This window comes from Polypterus senegalus, chromosome 9 (genome assembly GCF_016835505.1).
Source record: "Polypterus senegalus isolate Bchr_013 chromosome 9, ASM1683550v1, whole genome shotgun sequence".
Classification (NCBI taxonomy): domain Eukaryota; kingdom Metazoa; phylum Chordata; class Cladistia; order Polypteriformes; family Polypteridae; genus Polypterus; species Polypterus senegalus.
Window position 1 is genome coordinate 46,494,718 of NC_053162.1, and position 18,160 is coordinate 46,512,877.

Below are 18,160 nucleotides of genomic sequence, written 5' to 3' on the forward strand. Positions count from 1 at the left end.
ATTTAGAGTAAAGATCTTCTAGCAGCTAATCAGCATAACCTATAGGGCACATTGGAGTCTGTTGGACCAGCACCCTTATGTTGCTGAATCTACAACCCACCAAATTCAGGCTGATATTTGGACAGGTAGGAGACTAGGTGACTACTATTAAGTGAAAGATGTACACTTAGTGAATGTAATTTTAAAAGTACATAAATTGTATGGTATCTTTTCGTGAAAAAAAAGTTTTTTTTATTTATTAAAAATTCTGATAAATCCTAATCCAACGTTTCTCAACCACTGGTTCAGGGACCAGTACCGGTCCATAAAGTATTTTTGTTGGTCTGTGAAAATCAGTGAATTCTCAGGTCAAACTTTTTAGCCAATGTGAGCACTTCAAATGAAGTGTTTCAAATGAAAAATGACACCATGTTCTGTCCTGTGTATCAGGGGTACTTGTCACTTGGACTCTCAAAGCTGCAAGGGGGAACTGCACTCCCACTCTTTCTGATCAAATCAAAGTAAATCTGGACGATCGTAACACAAGGCTCCCTTCAATGTAAGGTTAGTAAATCCCATGGAGACCCTGCTGTCTGAATCAATTTAAGTTAATCTGGACGGTGGAATCGCCACTTGATTAAGAAGTCAGATTTAAAATGAAAGTAACAGCACATATGTATTTCCACTTCAGGCACTGGTCGGACAGATTATGATACAGAATAAATAAGTTTATTATATTATCAATCTCCATAGTCCGCAAAGACATTCTCAGTCTTCTGCTAGTTCAAAGGTCAAAAAGACTGAAAACTCTACTTGAATGTCCTGTTTGTCGTACTGTATAGTGATGGTATAACCCACTGTACAGCGTGAAGAGAGCTTTTTCCCTGATGGTTTTTTTATCCAGTTTTAATTTAGAGGAGGTTAAAGTGTTGTGACTTTATATTGTAAATCGTTGGTCAATAATCGGGCCAGCAGAAGACCATGTTGATTGAGATGTGAATGGCCTTTTGCTTCAGTGACTTTTACAGATTTATGTATAGGGAACAAAACACGGTTTACAGGAGCTTTTATTTTAGAGTGCAGAAGAGGATCCCAGATTATGTGAACGTGCTTTATGTTACAGTTCAAGGGCCTAGCTGCCATATTGTATGTAATAAAAATTGATTAAATTGACTACTTATAGTATACTATGTGCAAACTATGTTCATTTTTCCATTAGAATCTCTGATCTCAGATCTCGACAGCTCAGACATTTCTATGGCAATTTTTTCTTTTCTGAAGTATTTAAAAGATGGAATTGAGAATAGTTCAGTCAGTAATCAAGACAAAATCCAGGCATCAAACAGAACACCTCAGGAGGAGGCCAAGGACATTTAGTTCAGTTTACAGTAACCTATTAGTGGCTAAAAGACAAGTAAAGGATTTCCTCCTATACTTTTGGATGTGCCAGGTGTCATTTTTAATTTGGTTGTAGTCTGCCTTTTCGAATAGCTTAGCTTTGAAATTACAAAAACACTGTAGCTCATATTCATGTGACAAATAAGAAATAGTTGATTTATGTATTTTCAGCCAAAATGTAAAAAAAAACCAACATATTCAACAAACTCTGGCTGGTAAGTGTTTGTCAAAGGGTTATAAACTCAGTGTCATCTATTCCTGTTCAATTACCAAGAGAGAAAGCATGATAGAGGTCGTAATTTTTTACACACACTTTTTTAATTTTAAACAATTTAGCATTATTTCTAGGTTTAGAACCCCTTTTTTATTTCAGTTTTTGTCTCCACTGATAATGTCATAGTTTTTATAGACTGTGAACTGACAGACAGCAGTTATTGTTCAATATGAACTTTTCCATACATTTTATTCCATATTAACAAGAAATGTTTTTTAGTGTTTATACAGCAGAACTGCTGCATATCTCAAGAGTTAAATATTACCTTGAAGCATTAATGCATGCTTTCTGGTTCCTGAAAGCTCTTCACTGATTTCAGAACTGCTGATAAATTAAAAGAGAGATCCTAAGGGAGTTCATGAGGGAATGTTAACTTTGATTTCTTCTTTCATGACAGCCTGCCAGCCATTTCACATCACTTTAAATATACAGAATGTTTATTAAAAAAAAAAAGTTATGTCATGCAGTAATTAATTTTTGGGAAAAAATGTGCTAGTATGAACATGCAGTCATGGTGTTACTTTTATATTATACAAAATAAATATAATCATTAGGAATGCCCAAAGAACTAGATGGATAGATAGATAGATAGATAGATAGATAGATAGATAGATAGATAGATAGATAGATAGATAGATAGATAGATAGATAGATAGATAGATAGATAGATAGATACTATGCACATCAATATGAAATTTCTACTTTTTGACAGATTGCACTGGCATTCTTCACAGTTGCTTTTATGTTTATTGTTCTTCTCTGTGTGTTAATGAATGTTTCTTACCTACTAACCCCATTGAGAGCCAAAGGGAGCTGGTGCTTATTTTAGCAACACTGGGGACAAGATAGGGTGACAAATCCAGTGGCCGTACCTTCAATTTAAACTACTGGATTACTATCTGTGAGTTTTGATGGTAGAATCATTTAATGCCAGAGCCCCTCATACAAAATGGTTTTTGATGGAGTTATTGCATCATTAAACAGATTGTTGATTTCATACCTCCATTTTCCTCTGACATTTAATTTTGACAAAACATCTATAATGGTAATTTGTGTATTGATAAAGGTATAAAGAAATGTTATCAAGAGAAGGAAAATTACTCATTATTATTTCATATTTAGGCTTAACAAGGATACAACTGTTTTAGGCATTTCATTTATCCATTTTCTATACCTGCTTTTTCATAGCTAGAGTTGTAAGAAGTCTGAATAATTCCCAGTATTAACGAGGCCATTATTGTTATTAAATAAGTAGTAACTAAATAGCTTGGTAGTGGACACCTGACAGTAATGCAGACATTAAATACAACATGTCGTGCACAGGAGATATCAAATATTCAAAAAATGTGCTATTACCTATCTTTGACAGGCAACATAGCTAATATAGTAATAAAATGGGTGAACATATTTTCATGAAATAAACGAGGGGGGTCAAAAAAAGAGGTAACAGAAGTGAGTCTAAGAAAACAAGAAGTGTGTGCCATTGCTGGGTTTCTTTTCAGCTTGATGCTTCTTGCCTTCCATGTCCCAGAACCTAGCTGCAAGATAATTGACCCTTTTAAGGTTATTTAATTGGAAGGTCCAGCAACCTTCAAAATGGCTTTGTTATTACACTATCATGCACATTCCTCATTTAATATTTACGTTTTGAAAAATGTATTCAGTAATACCTGCTTTTCACTTCTGAACCAGAATATGGACCACAAAGCATTATGGATTCTTACTATCTCGGTTCTCAAGTCAAATACTTGGTCAATTGGAATGTGTTAAGGCCCAGAACAAATTGTCCTTGATACCTTATAGTGATGGTCATGACCTGGACTGTTTTGTCACTTTCACAGGACAAATCCTGCAAAGCCTAATGGGTATGTTTAGAGCCCACATTGGCTCTTTTAGATTTTAAGCAACAGCTTTTTTATTTTTGGCCATTTATTGTTTTTTCATTTGTATTTTTGGATCTTTATAAGTGTTGACATTTTAGCAGCAATGAGACTAAGCATCACTAAGGCATGTAAGCTAACTGTTGCATAATGTGTGATATCATGGCGGAGAATTGTTTAAATCTGGACTGCAGCTTAAGTGGTGTCCAAACTATTTGGAAATAAAAGAACAACCTTTTGAGAGACCAAGAAAGTAAATAAATAAACGTAAACTATGATCAATCCTTTTTTTTTTACTTTAAAGTAGTTCGAGCTTTGACCTGTTTCTGTCTCCTGACTCCTCTCATAACTTGTTCTTAATCAGTATTCTCCACTGCTAAAAATCTCAGAACCAATCTTTCCGTTGCATTGTATTGGACCAGATAATCAGGAGGTGAACTGTGTCAGCATTGATTTTTGTGTGTGTGTGACCTTCACCAAATCAAATTTCATGCAAATAACATCATTACAGCAATAACATATTTATATTTGCATTTAATGATTTCATTGATTAACATTGTTTACTGTTAATAAAGTTATTAGCTGGCCTGAACAGTCTACATCAACACTTGCTCAAGCATTTCTAAATAGTTCAACAATTCATACCTCTTTTTTGACTATTGCATGGCTATCTCTATTGTGCTATCATATAATGTTTGTAAAAAGTATCCACTACATTGGAGGTTTTTACATATCTCTATTATACAACATTGAATCACAATGGATGGATGGATGAATCACAATGGATTTAATTTGATTTTCTTCCCACTGATCAACAGAAAAATACTGTTTAATAACAGATCTCTGCAGGATGGTCTAAATGAATTACAAATGTAAAATACAAAATAATTAATTGCATAAATATTCATCCTTTTTATTATGACACATCGAAATCATCACTGGTGCAGCCCATTGGTTTTAAAAATCCCATAACTTGTTCAACTTATTTAGAGTTTCAATTGATTGTAGTATTAATACACCTTATCTGGAAAGACCAACTTGCCGTATGACAGTATGGTGGCCTACACAATAAAGGAAAAAGAACACATTAATCAGGAAATGGAGACAAGGTGATATCCATGTCACTGAATATCTGTTGATCTGCAGTATGTTCACAAAAAAGTGAGCGATCATCTTTAAGAAGACTAGTGAGGGAGGCCACCAAAAGACTTACGACATCTCTGAAAGAGTTATAAGCTACAGTGGCTGCCAGTGGAGAGACAGTGTAGACAAGACTGTTGTCCTGGTGCTTCACCAGCTGCAGCTTTATGGGGGAGTGGCAAAGAGAAAACTTACTGTACAAAAAAAGCACATGACATCTTGGCTAGAGTTTGCCAAAAGGCACACAAGGACTGTAAAGCCAGCTGGAAGGTTCTACGGTGTGATGAGAAAAAAGGTTAACTTTTTGCCCATTGGACTTAACATCATATTTAGCCTAGGCGAAACACTGCTCATTATCAAAAACACACCATCCAGTCATGAAGCATAGTGTTGCTAGCATCATTCTCTGGGAAGGCTTCTCTGCAGTAAAATGAATAAAATGAAAATGAATAAAATGAATGCAGAATAAAATAAAATGAATGCAGCAAAACACAAATAGATCCTAAAGGACTATCTGATGCAATGTGTAAGAAACCAGCAACTCAAGAGAAGAGTTGTTTTCCACCAAGACAACGACAACAAGCATAAAGCCATAACTAGGAAAGACTTAAAACAACGTTAACATCCTGGAGTGGCCGAGTCAGAGTCATAATTCACCTCATTTGAGAATTTGTGGATTGACTTTAAAAAGGCTGTTCATTCACGATCCCCATGTAAGAAGAATATGGAAAATGGCAAGGTTCAGATGTGCAAAGCTCAGGGCTGTCATGGCTGCCAAAGGTGTAGCTACTAAATACTGACTTGAAGGGGGTGAATACTTATGTGTAGGTTAATTTATGTTTTATATTTGTAATTAACTTAGACTAGTTGCAGAAATCTGTTTTCACTTTGGCATAAGGCTATGTTAAGTAATGTGCAAAGAACCTATTGCAATAGCCATGTTTATTCATCTTTCTGTCATTGCGAATAAACAGTTTCACGTGGACCAATTTTATTGAACTGTGGCACATTTATTTTTCAAAGAAATTTGTTCAGACAGTTCAATTTTCATTGAGCTATTTTGAACAGGTCCTACTGTACACAGTTTTAAAATTTTAAAATGTCACATTTCTGAATCTGCAAATGTGGCTGTCTTAAAATGGAGAAACATTCAGTGTGACTTCAACTACAAATTATTTTACTTTTTCAAATTTACCTGTGGTATAGCGGGTCCACAGCCCTCTTAGCAAAGGCCGTTTTAGTGAAATAAATAATCACCGCACTCGCGGCTTAGTGATGGGACGTGGTGGCTGTAGCAAGCCACAAGGCGATCTGCGGTGTGGGCGTTTCTCACCTAGTGCACAGGTGAGGGACTGCCCACATCCGTGATTGTTCCTGTGGCTAATGTGCTGCAGCTGCTATGTCCTCTCTGCATATACAGAGAAGCGCGAGTCAGTTAAGGGAAATGGTGTACAAACAAAACGGAAAGAGGAAGAGAAAGAGATGTAGGTTGTTGAGGAAAGCAGGAAGTGAGAGAGAGAGAGAAAGAGAGAGAGAGAGAGCGTGAGTGCCGGTACGGAAGAGCGAGTGAGCGAGAGAAGGCTTGCATGGGAGAAAGCAGGCAGCTGAGAAGAGAGCCCACAAGGGGAGTGTTTGGCCAACATTCAGTGGGGCTGAAAGTAGCGGTCGCTCCAACTGAGTGATTAAGTAGCTGGCTGGAGTGACCGGTAGAGGAGTTGACTTGGCCGTCGATAGGAGCGGGAGTCGAGGAGACTTTGGGCTGGTGTAGTCCCGGCGTGAGCGCTTTGGCCGCTGGGAAAATTGTCCAAGTCTTGGTCTGGTTGGGAGCCCGACCTAGCCAAGGAGCGGCGGGCTACCGGACCTGAGTGAAGAGTAGCTATTCCTGCAGGTAGGCGACTCTCCTGTTGAGCAGCCCAGATGGGTGTAGCAGGGGAGCCACCATGGTAGCTGAAGACACCGGGCTTTTAGTGTTTGAAAAGACTGCTTCCTGATGAACGTTTTAACCTTGTTTTAAAGGATTGTTTTTGTATATTTTTAACCTCCACATTTTCTTTCATGGATTATTTAATGAAGACATTTTGGGAATCACTGCACTATTTAATTGAACACTTTGTATTTGTTTGACTATTTTAAATAAAAGCACTGTGCACTTTTATACATCATCCCCTTGCTTTATTGTTATTGCCTCACTGTCTAGCTCACCTCGGTTATACCTATTAACGGTGTTGGGTTCAATGGCTCCCGAACTGCGGATGGGAGCATGGAGCAGAATCCACATCGTCACATTACTTTGACTGTGGTTACACTAATTTGTATATTTTCTATACAGTATGTTCCTATTGTTTACCTCCGATAGCTGGTACTGATGACAGACTCTTCCCCAATTCAAGTTAATGGAACACTACCAGACTGCATCCTTTAGTAGGATCTCACTGTCCCAGGGTGCTTGTGCACAAGGGGGATGGCAGTACTCTGTCGGTAAGTCGGGCCGTTTGTGTGCAGAAACCCCTAAATCAGAAAGTCGTTTCTTCTTTATAAAGTCTTTCCAGTAGCTTGAGCTCAAACAGTAGAGAAGCAGTGCTCTGTCTTTGATGATGAATTAAAGCAGATGTTATAAGTGCAATCCTCATTTGTTTGTGTCGGCATACATACTACACAAGTGTGTCGGTTTGGGACTTTGAAAATCTGCTCACCCTACTATCCGAGTGCCATAGTCACATGATTTCCATAACGGTAAGTCGATGTAAGAAAGTTTGTCTGTCACTTCTGTTATGTGGTAGAAATCAACATCTAAATTAAAGAAAGCAAACTTATCCTCTAACAGGATAAATTAGTAATCAGCCAGGGGAAAACTGTTCATCGTATTTTTAATTACTCCTCTGCAAAATGCCTCAGAGGGAGCATTCTTCAAAAGCAGTCTGTTACCAGCATGGTCAGAATGATCACAGAATGAAAGCAGAAGCTCATACTGTACATATCATACTCTGATTGGTTAAAAGACATGAGGTGTTTAGCACAGAGCACAACCAACCTAAATAAAAGTCATTCTCCATTATATCCTTGTTCTTTGATATCTGTTCGTTTAGATATTACCCTTGAAATCTCAGTGTATGTGACAACTGTTCAGTCTTGTTGTTTACAGGACGTTTGCCGATCTCTTAATGATATGCTTGGTGTATTACATCAGCCTGCTCCTGGTACATTCTTGTCTTTGTTGTTTACTTGACCTTTGTCTGGTTTACTGATATACCAGAACAGGTTTCCGACATTTATTAACCTTTTTATACTTCTAAGATGGCAAAGCACTATCCAAAATGACTATGTGAGCCCTAAGACTAATTTTTCTTCTACAGTTGTTCTCTTTGTCAGAACCAAATAGCTTTGCAAGTCACATTTCATGAAAATTACAATGGTCAGACATGCTCAAGGACAACGGAACGAATTACAAAGTTTTTATTTATTATTTAGGGTATGTTGAAAATTGTCACTATGTGTGAATACGATGTGTGTGTGTGTTTGTTAATGAGAGTGGTCCGTATGGTGAACTACAGTATTATCCAGACTAGATTTTGCCCAATCTTGGTGAGATAGTCTTTGTCCCTGCAACCTTAAAATGGATTGAGAAGGTTCCAGAACTGATCTACTGAACTCAGTTCATTGAGGTCTACAGTGCCTGCAGAGTCCTCAAGCACACTAGAATGCTATATTCTAATGTCTACATTTTCTAACTTGTTTCAGTTGTTCAATGTCAAACAAGCCAAATTAAATCCACTGTGATTCACTGTTGTATAACAAATCATAGGGACTGAATATTTTTGATAGACATTGAACAGTAACTCTGCATTTGGTTTCTTCTAATTTAAAAATGGCGTTACAGTGCATTTCCCAGTAATAGTCAAACTTGATCATTATTACATCTTGACTGTTCATTGGTTACTGCCATTGCAAGTTCTGCCAGACATTTTAGCAGGAATGACCACCCCAACGGCATGTTGTGACTTTGTGTGTTAGTTTTACACAGAGCTTGCCTTTATGTTTTGATTTTTCCTTACACAGAGACTGAAACAGCTTTCCTGTTTTACACATTTTGCGGACGGTGTTCACGGGCTCTCAGCACAGCTGTGCGCTGTGTTCCTTTTAGAGGATGTGCTCTTTAATGTCAGGATAGATGTAGGAAGCAATTTAATCTGTTATTACTTCAGTGGCTCGGCAGGCAGCTAACCTGCCCTTTTGATCATGACAAGCACAGTTGCTGGCTGAAGCTTCTGCTTTTTCAGTGGGCTTTCCCATCAAGTCCTCAGTTGCTTTGTTAATGTGCTCCCAAAGCACATTGAAATCTGTGCCTTTCTACAAAAGAATATTACCTGTTGGCTGCAGCGTACATTCAGACATGGCTGCTGATTGTTAGAAACTAGATTGTTCTGCCTCTGTGTCCTTAGGCTAGTCAGATTTAAAATGAAGATCAGATTTACGTATCTACTATACCTTACCTCCTCTGAAAAGAATTAATACCGTACCCCTCCATGGTAGACACATTAACAATTCAGGGGAAAATGCATATCATCTCTGCAAATGTTGATCACTTAAAACAGATTTTTGGTTTGTTTAATGTGTGCGTATTTATCATGTCCTGTAAACTCCACACATTCAGGCTTTTCTCATGAAAAATCTAGAAATTCTGAAGCTCAAAGACATCTTTGCACCCTGTCTGTTGAGCTGAGCAGATGGACGAGCCTTTTCTTACAGTAATTGTCAGTAATGTTTCAGGTCAGCAGCAGATCCTTATGGAGAGTTGAACCCTGTGAAGGTGTGGTGCCACGAGAAGGAGAGACTGAGATCAGCCTTGTAGCCAATGTAGATGACACGGTGCGTTTCCAGGACAAGCTTCACCTTATTATTGAAAACAGCCAGACCCACACTATTCCAGTTGCAGCAACGGGGACGGGCACCACCATTGTTTCTGACAAACCGCTTGCTCCAGCAGTAAATTTGGGTGCTCATTTCAGGTAAGAGAGTTCCATGCTAATTGTTGTTCATTCTCAATGCAGTCTTACTAAGTATTTTCTGTAACATGATTCTGCATAACACTTTTTTTTTATTTCTAACTCTTTATAGCTCTGGGTTGTGCCAGTACCACTTCAGGCTCACTAACATGGGAAGGCGCTGTCACCAGCTTTATTGGATGACTGAGGGATTTACTTCATTCCGCAGGCGGGGGCCATCCCCTCAGAGGAGTACAAAGAACAGTAAATCTAAAAACTCTAGGAACACGGAAAACGGTCCTAATCCAGTTTTTAAACTACACCCAATGAGAGCTGAGCTTTATCCAGGGCAGTCAATTAACATGGTGCTGGAGGGGTCTTCAGAGATTCCGAAGGTATTCATTTAATATTTTGAATGTATAGTCTGGGATACAAAGATGGATAAATATTTTGAATAGCCGCCCATTAATATAGCATGTAATCTGCAGAGAAAACAATTGAAGGAGCAGACTATTATTGCAAACAAACTTCTAATAAATGAATACTTTTCTTATAAAAGAATTTGGCAAAGCAGGGGTCACCATATATATGACAATAAATAAATCACAATAGTCAATAAAGTAGACTGTCCTGGCTCAAAAAAAACAAACAAGGCCAAGTCCACGTGCCTAGAGTGCCAACACAATATCCCAGAGTTGCGAGTTTACAGTAATCCCTCCTCGATCGCGGGGGTTGCGTTCCAGACCCCCCCCCGCGATAGGTGAAAATCCGCGAAGTAGAAACCATATGTTTCTATGGTTATTTTTATATATTTTAAGCCCTTATAAACTCTCCCACACTGTTTATAAATATTCCCCGCAGAGTTATACAGCATAATCCCTTTGTATTCTCTTAGATATTAGGTAAGATTCATTGAAATTATGTATATAAACACACTGTTTATATACAGTAAAACCTAAATATTATTTTAAAGATATTGAGTGTCTCCGATATCACATATGTTACAGCCATTACTATAGACATGCCACCAGCAATAAATACGTACAATACAAGAAAAATAGTATACAGTAAATGTGTGTGTACAGTGACACTAAACGTACATACATGTACTAAGCACTGTAAGTAGAAAATTAATTATGGTTACTCACCAACAATGACACGATGACTTGTCCGATAACAATGAGTTTAATTTTACTGCTCAACAAAGGAGAGCGTTACAGCCCTTAAAGGAGCCACATCAGGCGATTGTGTAGCACTGCCGTTGTTCTTCTTCTGGCAGTCTTCAATGCAAATCCCTAAAGCAGATTCCATTCAGACTACTGCCTTATTACATCCACTTACAACTCGTTTTGCACCCTGGTTAAAAGGACACTGCAGCCGTAGATCTTATGTTCCTTTCCTACTTTTTAAATAAAAAGAATCGTAGCCTTCAACAAATCCAAAACGTTTACCTTTTCGGCAATCGTTAACATCTTCCGTTTGCGCTTGGGCACGGCCCCTGAAGCAGTAGCAGATCGTTTTGGAGCCATAATGAAGGGCTTGACTATGCACAAAGGTAAACACAAAAGAGCACAAAAGTTAACTCTTTACACAGCGAAACACGTTGATGCTGAATGAGTGAGACGAGACTTCCTGGTTAACACTGCATTCAGCAGGCAGGAACTTAACTGCGTGCTCTGATTGGTTAGCTTCTCAGTCATCCGCCAATAGCGTCCCTTGTATGAAATCAACTGGGCAAACCAACTGAGGAAGCATGTACCAGAAGTAAAAAAGACACATTGTCCACAGAACCCGCGAAGCAGCGAAAAATCCGCGTTATATATTTAGTTATGCTTTCATATAAAATCCGTGATAGAGCGAAACCGCGAAAGTCAAAGCGCGATATAGCGAGGGATTACTGTAATACCCACTTTTGGATGGATAGATGTATATATGTTGTAAATAAACAGAAAGTACAAAGAAATAAGGGTTGGGGTCCTGTACGATACCCCATTTAATGGCAATGTTCAAAATATAAAATGAGGGTACAGTTGTACCAAGAAAGAAAAACAATCGGCAGTTTCCATCTTTGAAAAAAAATGTAAGAGATGCTGAGCTCTGATCTCCTCTGAAGAAGGTCAGAATCTGGACGAGATTTTGGGACAGCTTAGCTATTAGCTAAACAAAAGGGCTTAATGGACTGAATGGTCTCCTCTCGTTTGTCAAATTTCTTATGTTGTTATGTTTCAGTACACCTTTGGGTTGTATATCGCTGAGACTAGAAGGCATGGGGTTTCACATGTACAAACATTAGTGGTGGATGCACACTTAATTCCTTCCCCGTAGTTGTCCAGCACAAACAAATAAAACACTGCCCACGTGCCTGACAATATACATGCAGTATAAAGTTTGCACATTCTCCCCATGTCCGTGTCAGACTCTGGCCTGCACTATGGTGAATTCCTACATCCAGATGATGTGGAGGTTACCTTAATTGGTGTCTGACTGGACTAGCAGATTGTCCTCCTGCCTGCTTTATGCTGCTGTTTTTTATTTTCTAATTCTTATAAGGAATAAATTGCTGCATGTAGATACTCCCAATATGTGCTTACTCTTTTCATTTGAGCTTCATTTCTGCAAACTTTAAAAATGTAATGAGAAGGAAGTAATATCAGAATGATGACTGACTGTCAGTCATTGTCCAACCCGCTATATCCTAACTACAGGGTCATGGTGGTCTGCTGGAGCCAATCCCAGCCAGCACAGGGCACAAGGCAGGAACAAACCCGGGCAGGGAGCCAGACCACCGCAGGGCACACATACACCCACACACCAAGCACACACTTGGAGACAATTTAGTATCGCCAATGCACCTAACCTGCATGTCTTTGGACTGTGGGAGGAAACCCACGCAGACACGGGGAGAACATGCAAACTCCACGCAGGGAGGACCCGGGAAGCGAACCCGGGTCTCCTAACTGTGAAGCAGCAGTTTACAATGATCTATTTTGCAGCAGGCATTAATCAGTTTAGTACACAGTTTTGGTTTGAAATAATTAATGTTTATTGTCTATGAGGCAATATGGAACTCTTTTAAACTTGTTTTGTTAATTATCTTTGGTCTACAAATATGCATATTTCTCTATTGATTTTTACAGTTATTAGGAAACATGATGAAAATGGTTTTATATTATACAGAATATCAATGTGTTAAGTCATGCTTTTAAAATGAAAACATAAATTATTTTCTTGTTTCTGTCTAATAACCAGCTTTAATTCATTTCATATGGATATTTTGCATTGCTTTTTGCATTTTCTGTAGTGCTGTACAGATTTTTCAAGTTTGCCCACCCATTCATTTTTCTCTCCTACATATTTCAATACAGGGGCCACAGAAGCCTATTTTGGTAGCATTTGGACGCAAGGCAGGAAATAATTTCAAATGTCAGTCTGTCAGGAGCAAACACCCCAGCTCGCTCATAACCTGAGCCATCTTAGAGTCCACATAACTTGCATGCCTTTGAGATTTGAGAAGAAACTGAAGTATGTGGAGAACAGAGAAACATGGTGTGATAGACAGCCCGAGCACAGACAGACAGACAGACACCGGATGTCGACTGCCACACACGTTTTTTAAACTATTTACACTGTTTAAACAGTCCTGCACTGCACACAATGCTCCACCACCAAACAATCTCAAACACGGCCTTTAAATGTCCATGGGCTGCCTTTCTTCCCTCTGTCGCTGGAGCTTCGTCCTACTCCAGCACCCGACTCTCGCTCCTCGACTGTAGGAAAGCGGCCCCATTTAAAGTCACCCGGACAAGCTCCAGGTGCTCACTGACGTTCTTCCGACAGCACTTCCTGGTGTGGCGGAAGTGCAGTATGAGCACCCGGAAGCACTCCGGGCATCCCTGGAAGGTCCTTCCTCCACCTTTCCAGGTGTGGCAGAAGTGCAGATCTCCCGGGCTTTATGAGGCTTGGGGTGTCCCCTGGTGGTAGCCACTTGCCCCAACGAGTTTGAGCCTCCCTGCTCCTTCCCCGTGGTCTCCTCACTATCCAGGGTGGTTGCCCCCTCGTGGCCTGAGGAACGTATAGATTGCCTTCTAGTCCTTCCAGGCATCCCGGCTGGGTCTGGCCTCCAGCCTCCTGCCACAATGGAAACTATGTGAATTGCTCAGAGACAGTTGACCAGGCTGTGTTTTTAAACTAAGAATCTGGAGCTGTGAGGCAGATGAGCACAATCCTGCATGTTTGTTATGGGCAATTACAGAGATGCTAAACATATCTACCTATAGTATGTTGGAGGTTTAAATAAACAAACTGTTAATCTACACCCTAAAATATCATAATCTGTACTGTATTTATAATAACATTGTTTGTTTTGTTTTTTTTCAAATTATGTGGCCACCCACTCAATCTTGCTTACAATTTTCTATTTACGTGAATATGTCTGAAAGCTGTTAAATGGTTCAAGTTGTGCCTGCAGTGAAGACTGGCTGGACCACATTTACAATAAGGCTGTTCCAGCAGAAAAGCCCAAACTGCTGAAATAACCAATTACTGAACATTAAGTGATGTACGGTATGACAGTCTGCAGAATGAGGAGGCTCAGGAACTGATGGGGACCACCAGTCTGAAAGGCCCAGTTTGGAAAGCTAATCACTTTAGGTGCATGGCCCTTAAAAAGCTGCTGAGAAATAAAAATAGCAATCCAGTATTCAGCCACTGCATTAGTTACTAGAGCTGCTTCCATTAGTGCATTGCATTCATCCATCCATATTTGGTGCCAACTTCATTCAGCACAGTTCAAGAACCAAAGTTACTTTAAAGTATCAGACATAAAGCTAATTTTGTAGCATACCTGTATTAATTACAGTGCATGCTATAATGAAATAATTCATATTTTCTGCCTTTAGTCCAATCATGGCAATAAACTCAATTCAAAAATAAAGAAACTCAGAAAAAACCAGCAGCCTTCCTGTGTGGTAGGATGAAGGGCTCCACTCCTCTCCCTGAAAGCTCTTTGCAGTCTTTCTTATTGTCTCTCTCTTCCTCCAGTGGTCTAAAGTGTGTCTCGTTCTTTTCTTTAGGTTGTAAAGGAGAGGTTAATTTGCCAAGCCATCATTGGAAAGCAGTCTGGAAAGGAGCAGATTATGATGGTGGATGTTACCTGCCACTTTATTGCACCGGTCCTTGATGTGTCAGCCAAACAATTGAGTTTTTACCTGGAAAAGGTGAGCTTCATGTACAGACGCCGTCATGAGTAATTGCACATATTCCTTATTCTGAATGTATGAATATGGGGCTCAAATATCCTTTTTCAGGACATCTAGCTTAATTATTTGAAAATCTATAGCAGCAGACAGGAAGGACAGGTAATCCAAGGCCAGGATTCTAGTAGTCTTAAAATGAAATGTCTGCAATGTACCACCAGGCATCTGCTCTTAGCATTTCTGCATCATATTACTGTGATGGATGGCCAGCAGCTCAACCCGGCCGGGACACCCCAAGAATGAAAGAATGGGGGGAGGCAGCTACTTTTGGACACTGCTTTCCCCAAGATGCTAGATGGCAGCTCCCCTGGAGTATAACAGTGCCCTGGATTCCCACAGGGCATCCTGGGACTTGGAGTTTGCTCTCTCAGCTCTGTTGGGTGCCATGGGTGCCACCAGGGAGTGCTACGAAAGGACTGGGGGAGGCCTTTGAAGTTCCTTGAAGTACTTCCGGGCTAAAGAAGAAACCTAAGTTTCCCATCTGACCCGGAAGTGTGGATGAGTCATGTGATTGAAAGGACAGAAGCACTTCCAGGTCAAGGACTATTTAAAGGACTGGTGGGAACCCAGCAAGTGAGTGAGTCAGGAGGAGGAGGATGAAGCTTTCCAGTTGGAGAGTGGCGGAGAAAGAAAGAAAGAGAGAGAAGGAAAAGGAAAAAGGGTTTGTTTAAGGTGTGTTTGTGCTTAAGACTGTGTTGTGCTTGTGAGATCGAGAAAGGCATTGCCCACAAGTGAAGAAAAAGAAAATAAAAATGCTTGTGTGCTTTGAACCCATGTCCTATGTCTCTCTGTTTGTGTCAGGGCAAGGCCATTTACACTACACACTTTAATGTAAGAGTAAGAGGTTGGCAAACACTGCACAACTGTGACTGCAAAAATTCAAGTGCAGACTGAAGAATATAACAATAAGTTTATGATAAACTGTATTTGTGTTATTTTTTTCTCACTGGAAGTGTGATCTGCAGCAGATTCCTCACAACAACGGTCTTACAGCAAATACCCATGCTTGTTGTTGCCAGCTGAAGAACTTTAGAGAGCAGGCTGGATGGTGGATTTAGAACCATATAATTAGAGGAACTGTAATTAGTGCTTTGGTCAAAACTGTGAGCAAGCGCCATTGTCATAATCTTGGAGGAACTCTTTTCAATGTTCTTAATTTAGAAGGGCTTGGAGGTATGGTTTATGCAAATTATGAAACTGATACAATATTATGTTGACAATTTTGGTTTTAAAGACTTAAGAAAAAATTCCAGCCATGACAGAAATCTTAGGAATTACTCCATTAAATTGGGGGTTACCGGATAATATTTAGTGTGAAATCTGAATTTTCTATTCATAGTGGAGGACTAAAAAGCACAAAACAGGAAGAATTATAAATATGATGTGTGGCAAACACATAGCCAGCGCCTGGCTTCAAGTGAAAGGGCAACATACTACAAAAGACACTATGTGCTGCCAAGTTTTAGACTTTTAAGCAGACATCATATATCAATTTACAAACAATATGAAATTTCAGTTTTTAAAACCCCCATCGTTAGGAGTGGATGTGTGCAAGAGGGAACCCCTTATCTTCAGACCATAGTTTGGCCCCCACTGAGGTGTTCTGAGAGAACCATGAAGACCTAGTAAGTAATGTCAACAGATAGGGGTCACCTAAACTTGAATAGGCACTACACAAAAAAACACCAAGGATTGCAAGGGTGTGCAACAGGTTAATGGATGTCAGCAAAAAGCTCAGAAGCCGCATCTGATATTAAGAGAAAGTATGTGATGGCAAAGAAAAAAATTGGGACTGATAATAATAATAATAATACATTTTATTTATATAGTGCCTTTCCCATGCTACAACATGCGCACTTACAAAATATAAGAAAGAACGGCAGGGTATACAGTATATAGCATTGTACAAACCAAATAAATAAATAAAGAAGATTAGAGAAAGCCTAACAGACAACATAATTGATGGTCTAGCACACACACATAGATAGATAGATAGATAGATATATACAGGTTATATGAACATCTTGACAGAGAGGTAAACTGAGAGAAGGGGAATGAAGTCAAGTTGAGCTAAAAGCCTTCCTGAACAGATGAGTTTTGAGTTGTTTTTTAAAAGAATTCATGGAGTCAGCTGATCTGATTAATTTCGGTAGGTCATTCCAGAGTCTGGGCGCTATACAGCTGAAGGCCCTGTCACACATGGCGTGTAGATTAGTGTGGGGCACAACAAGAGTGTCAGAATCAGAGGACCTTAGTGGGCAGCACTTTTAACATCTCTTTAATTCTGGAAACGTCCTGTCACTTAACCCTTTGTTTCTCTTGTTTAAGCCAGCCTTGCACCCCTGTACACACTGTATCTTCAACCCCCACTTCTTTTAGTTTGATCCCTAGACTCTCGTGTGGGACTTTTTGAAAAACCTTCTGAAAATGAAGATAATTAAGTACCATTATATTCACATCTTTGATCATATGCTGCGGTTGCTTCCTCATAGAATTTCAGCATATTAATGAAAGACAATCTCCCCTTTCTATACCCATGCTCATGAATATGCCTATTCTTGACGTGCATTGCTCAGTCCTTTTTCATTTTAATTTCTTTCATTAACTTATCTGGTATGCACATTAGCTTACTGCCCTAGGGTTACTCACATTGGTTGAATAATATTTTTTACGTAATCAATCAACATTTCCTGGCTTCCAATCAGTAGGGATGTCCCCAGTGTGCAGGAATGTTTGAAAAGCTTTCCTCAAGGGTTTATATACTGTATGTATTGTGTAACCTCCTTAAGCACTCTATAGTAAATGTTATCTGGTCCGAGCCATTTGTTAGATTACATACTTTTTAATTTAAGCAGCTTTCTTTGCTTCCTCTACAGTTGCCAGATCACAAAGCACCACCTTATTAGTCTCTGTGACTGCTCAGAGGTTCTTGGCTACTGTTTAATATCTGGGTAGAGCTCTATTAGGCTATAGGAGATCATGGAGTAGGAGACATCTGAAGGCCACTAGAGCGTACTATCTAAAGCTCACCCCATCACATTAGGTGCATCCATTAACTTACACATGGGTGTAACAGTTTAAGGGTCACCTTCTGTGGGAACAGCATGAAGACTGAACAAGAGTTTTGTAAATTGAGTAAAGATTCAATTGGCAGAAAGGTAATGACATAAGAAATTCTGAAAGAGGTTGAACTGGTAATCCACCTGAAGCTAAGCATGTTTTAGGCCCGGCCATTTTTTAGATTTGAGACCA

The 18,160-nt window shown here is 39.4% G+C and overlaps 1 protein-coding gene across 1 annotated transcript in view; it reads left to right on the forward strand.

Annotated features, from left to right (window-relative positions):
• hydin (HYDIN axonemal central pair apparatus protein) overlaps positions 1-18,160 on the forward strand; it is a 409,298-nt gene that overhangs the window by 225,895 nt on the left and 165,243 nt on the right. The window contains exons 19-21 of the mRNA XM_039762370.1: positions 9,439-9,677; positions 9,787-10,048; positions 14,726-14,869. Of these exons, the coding sequence (XP_039618304.1) occupies positions 9,439-9,677; positions 9,787-10,048; positions 14,726-14,869 (645 nt within the window). The remainder of the gene's footprint in view (positions 1-9,438; positions 9,678-9,786; positions 10,049-14,725; positions 14,870-18,160) is intronic.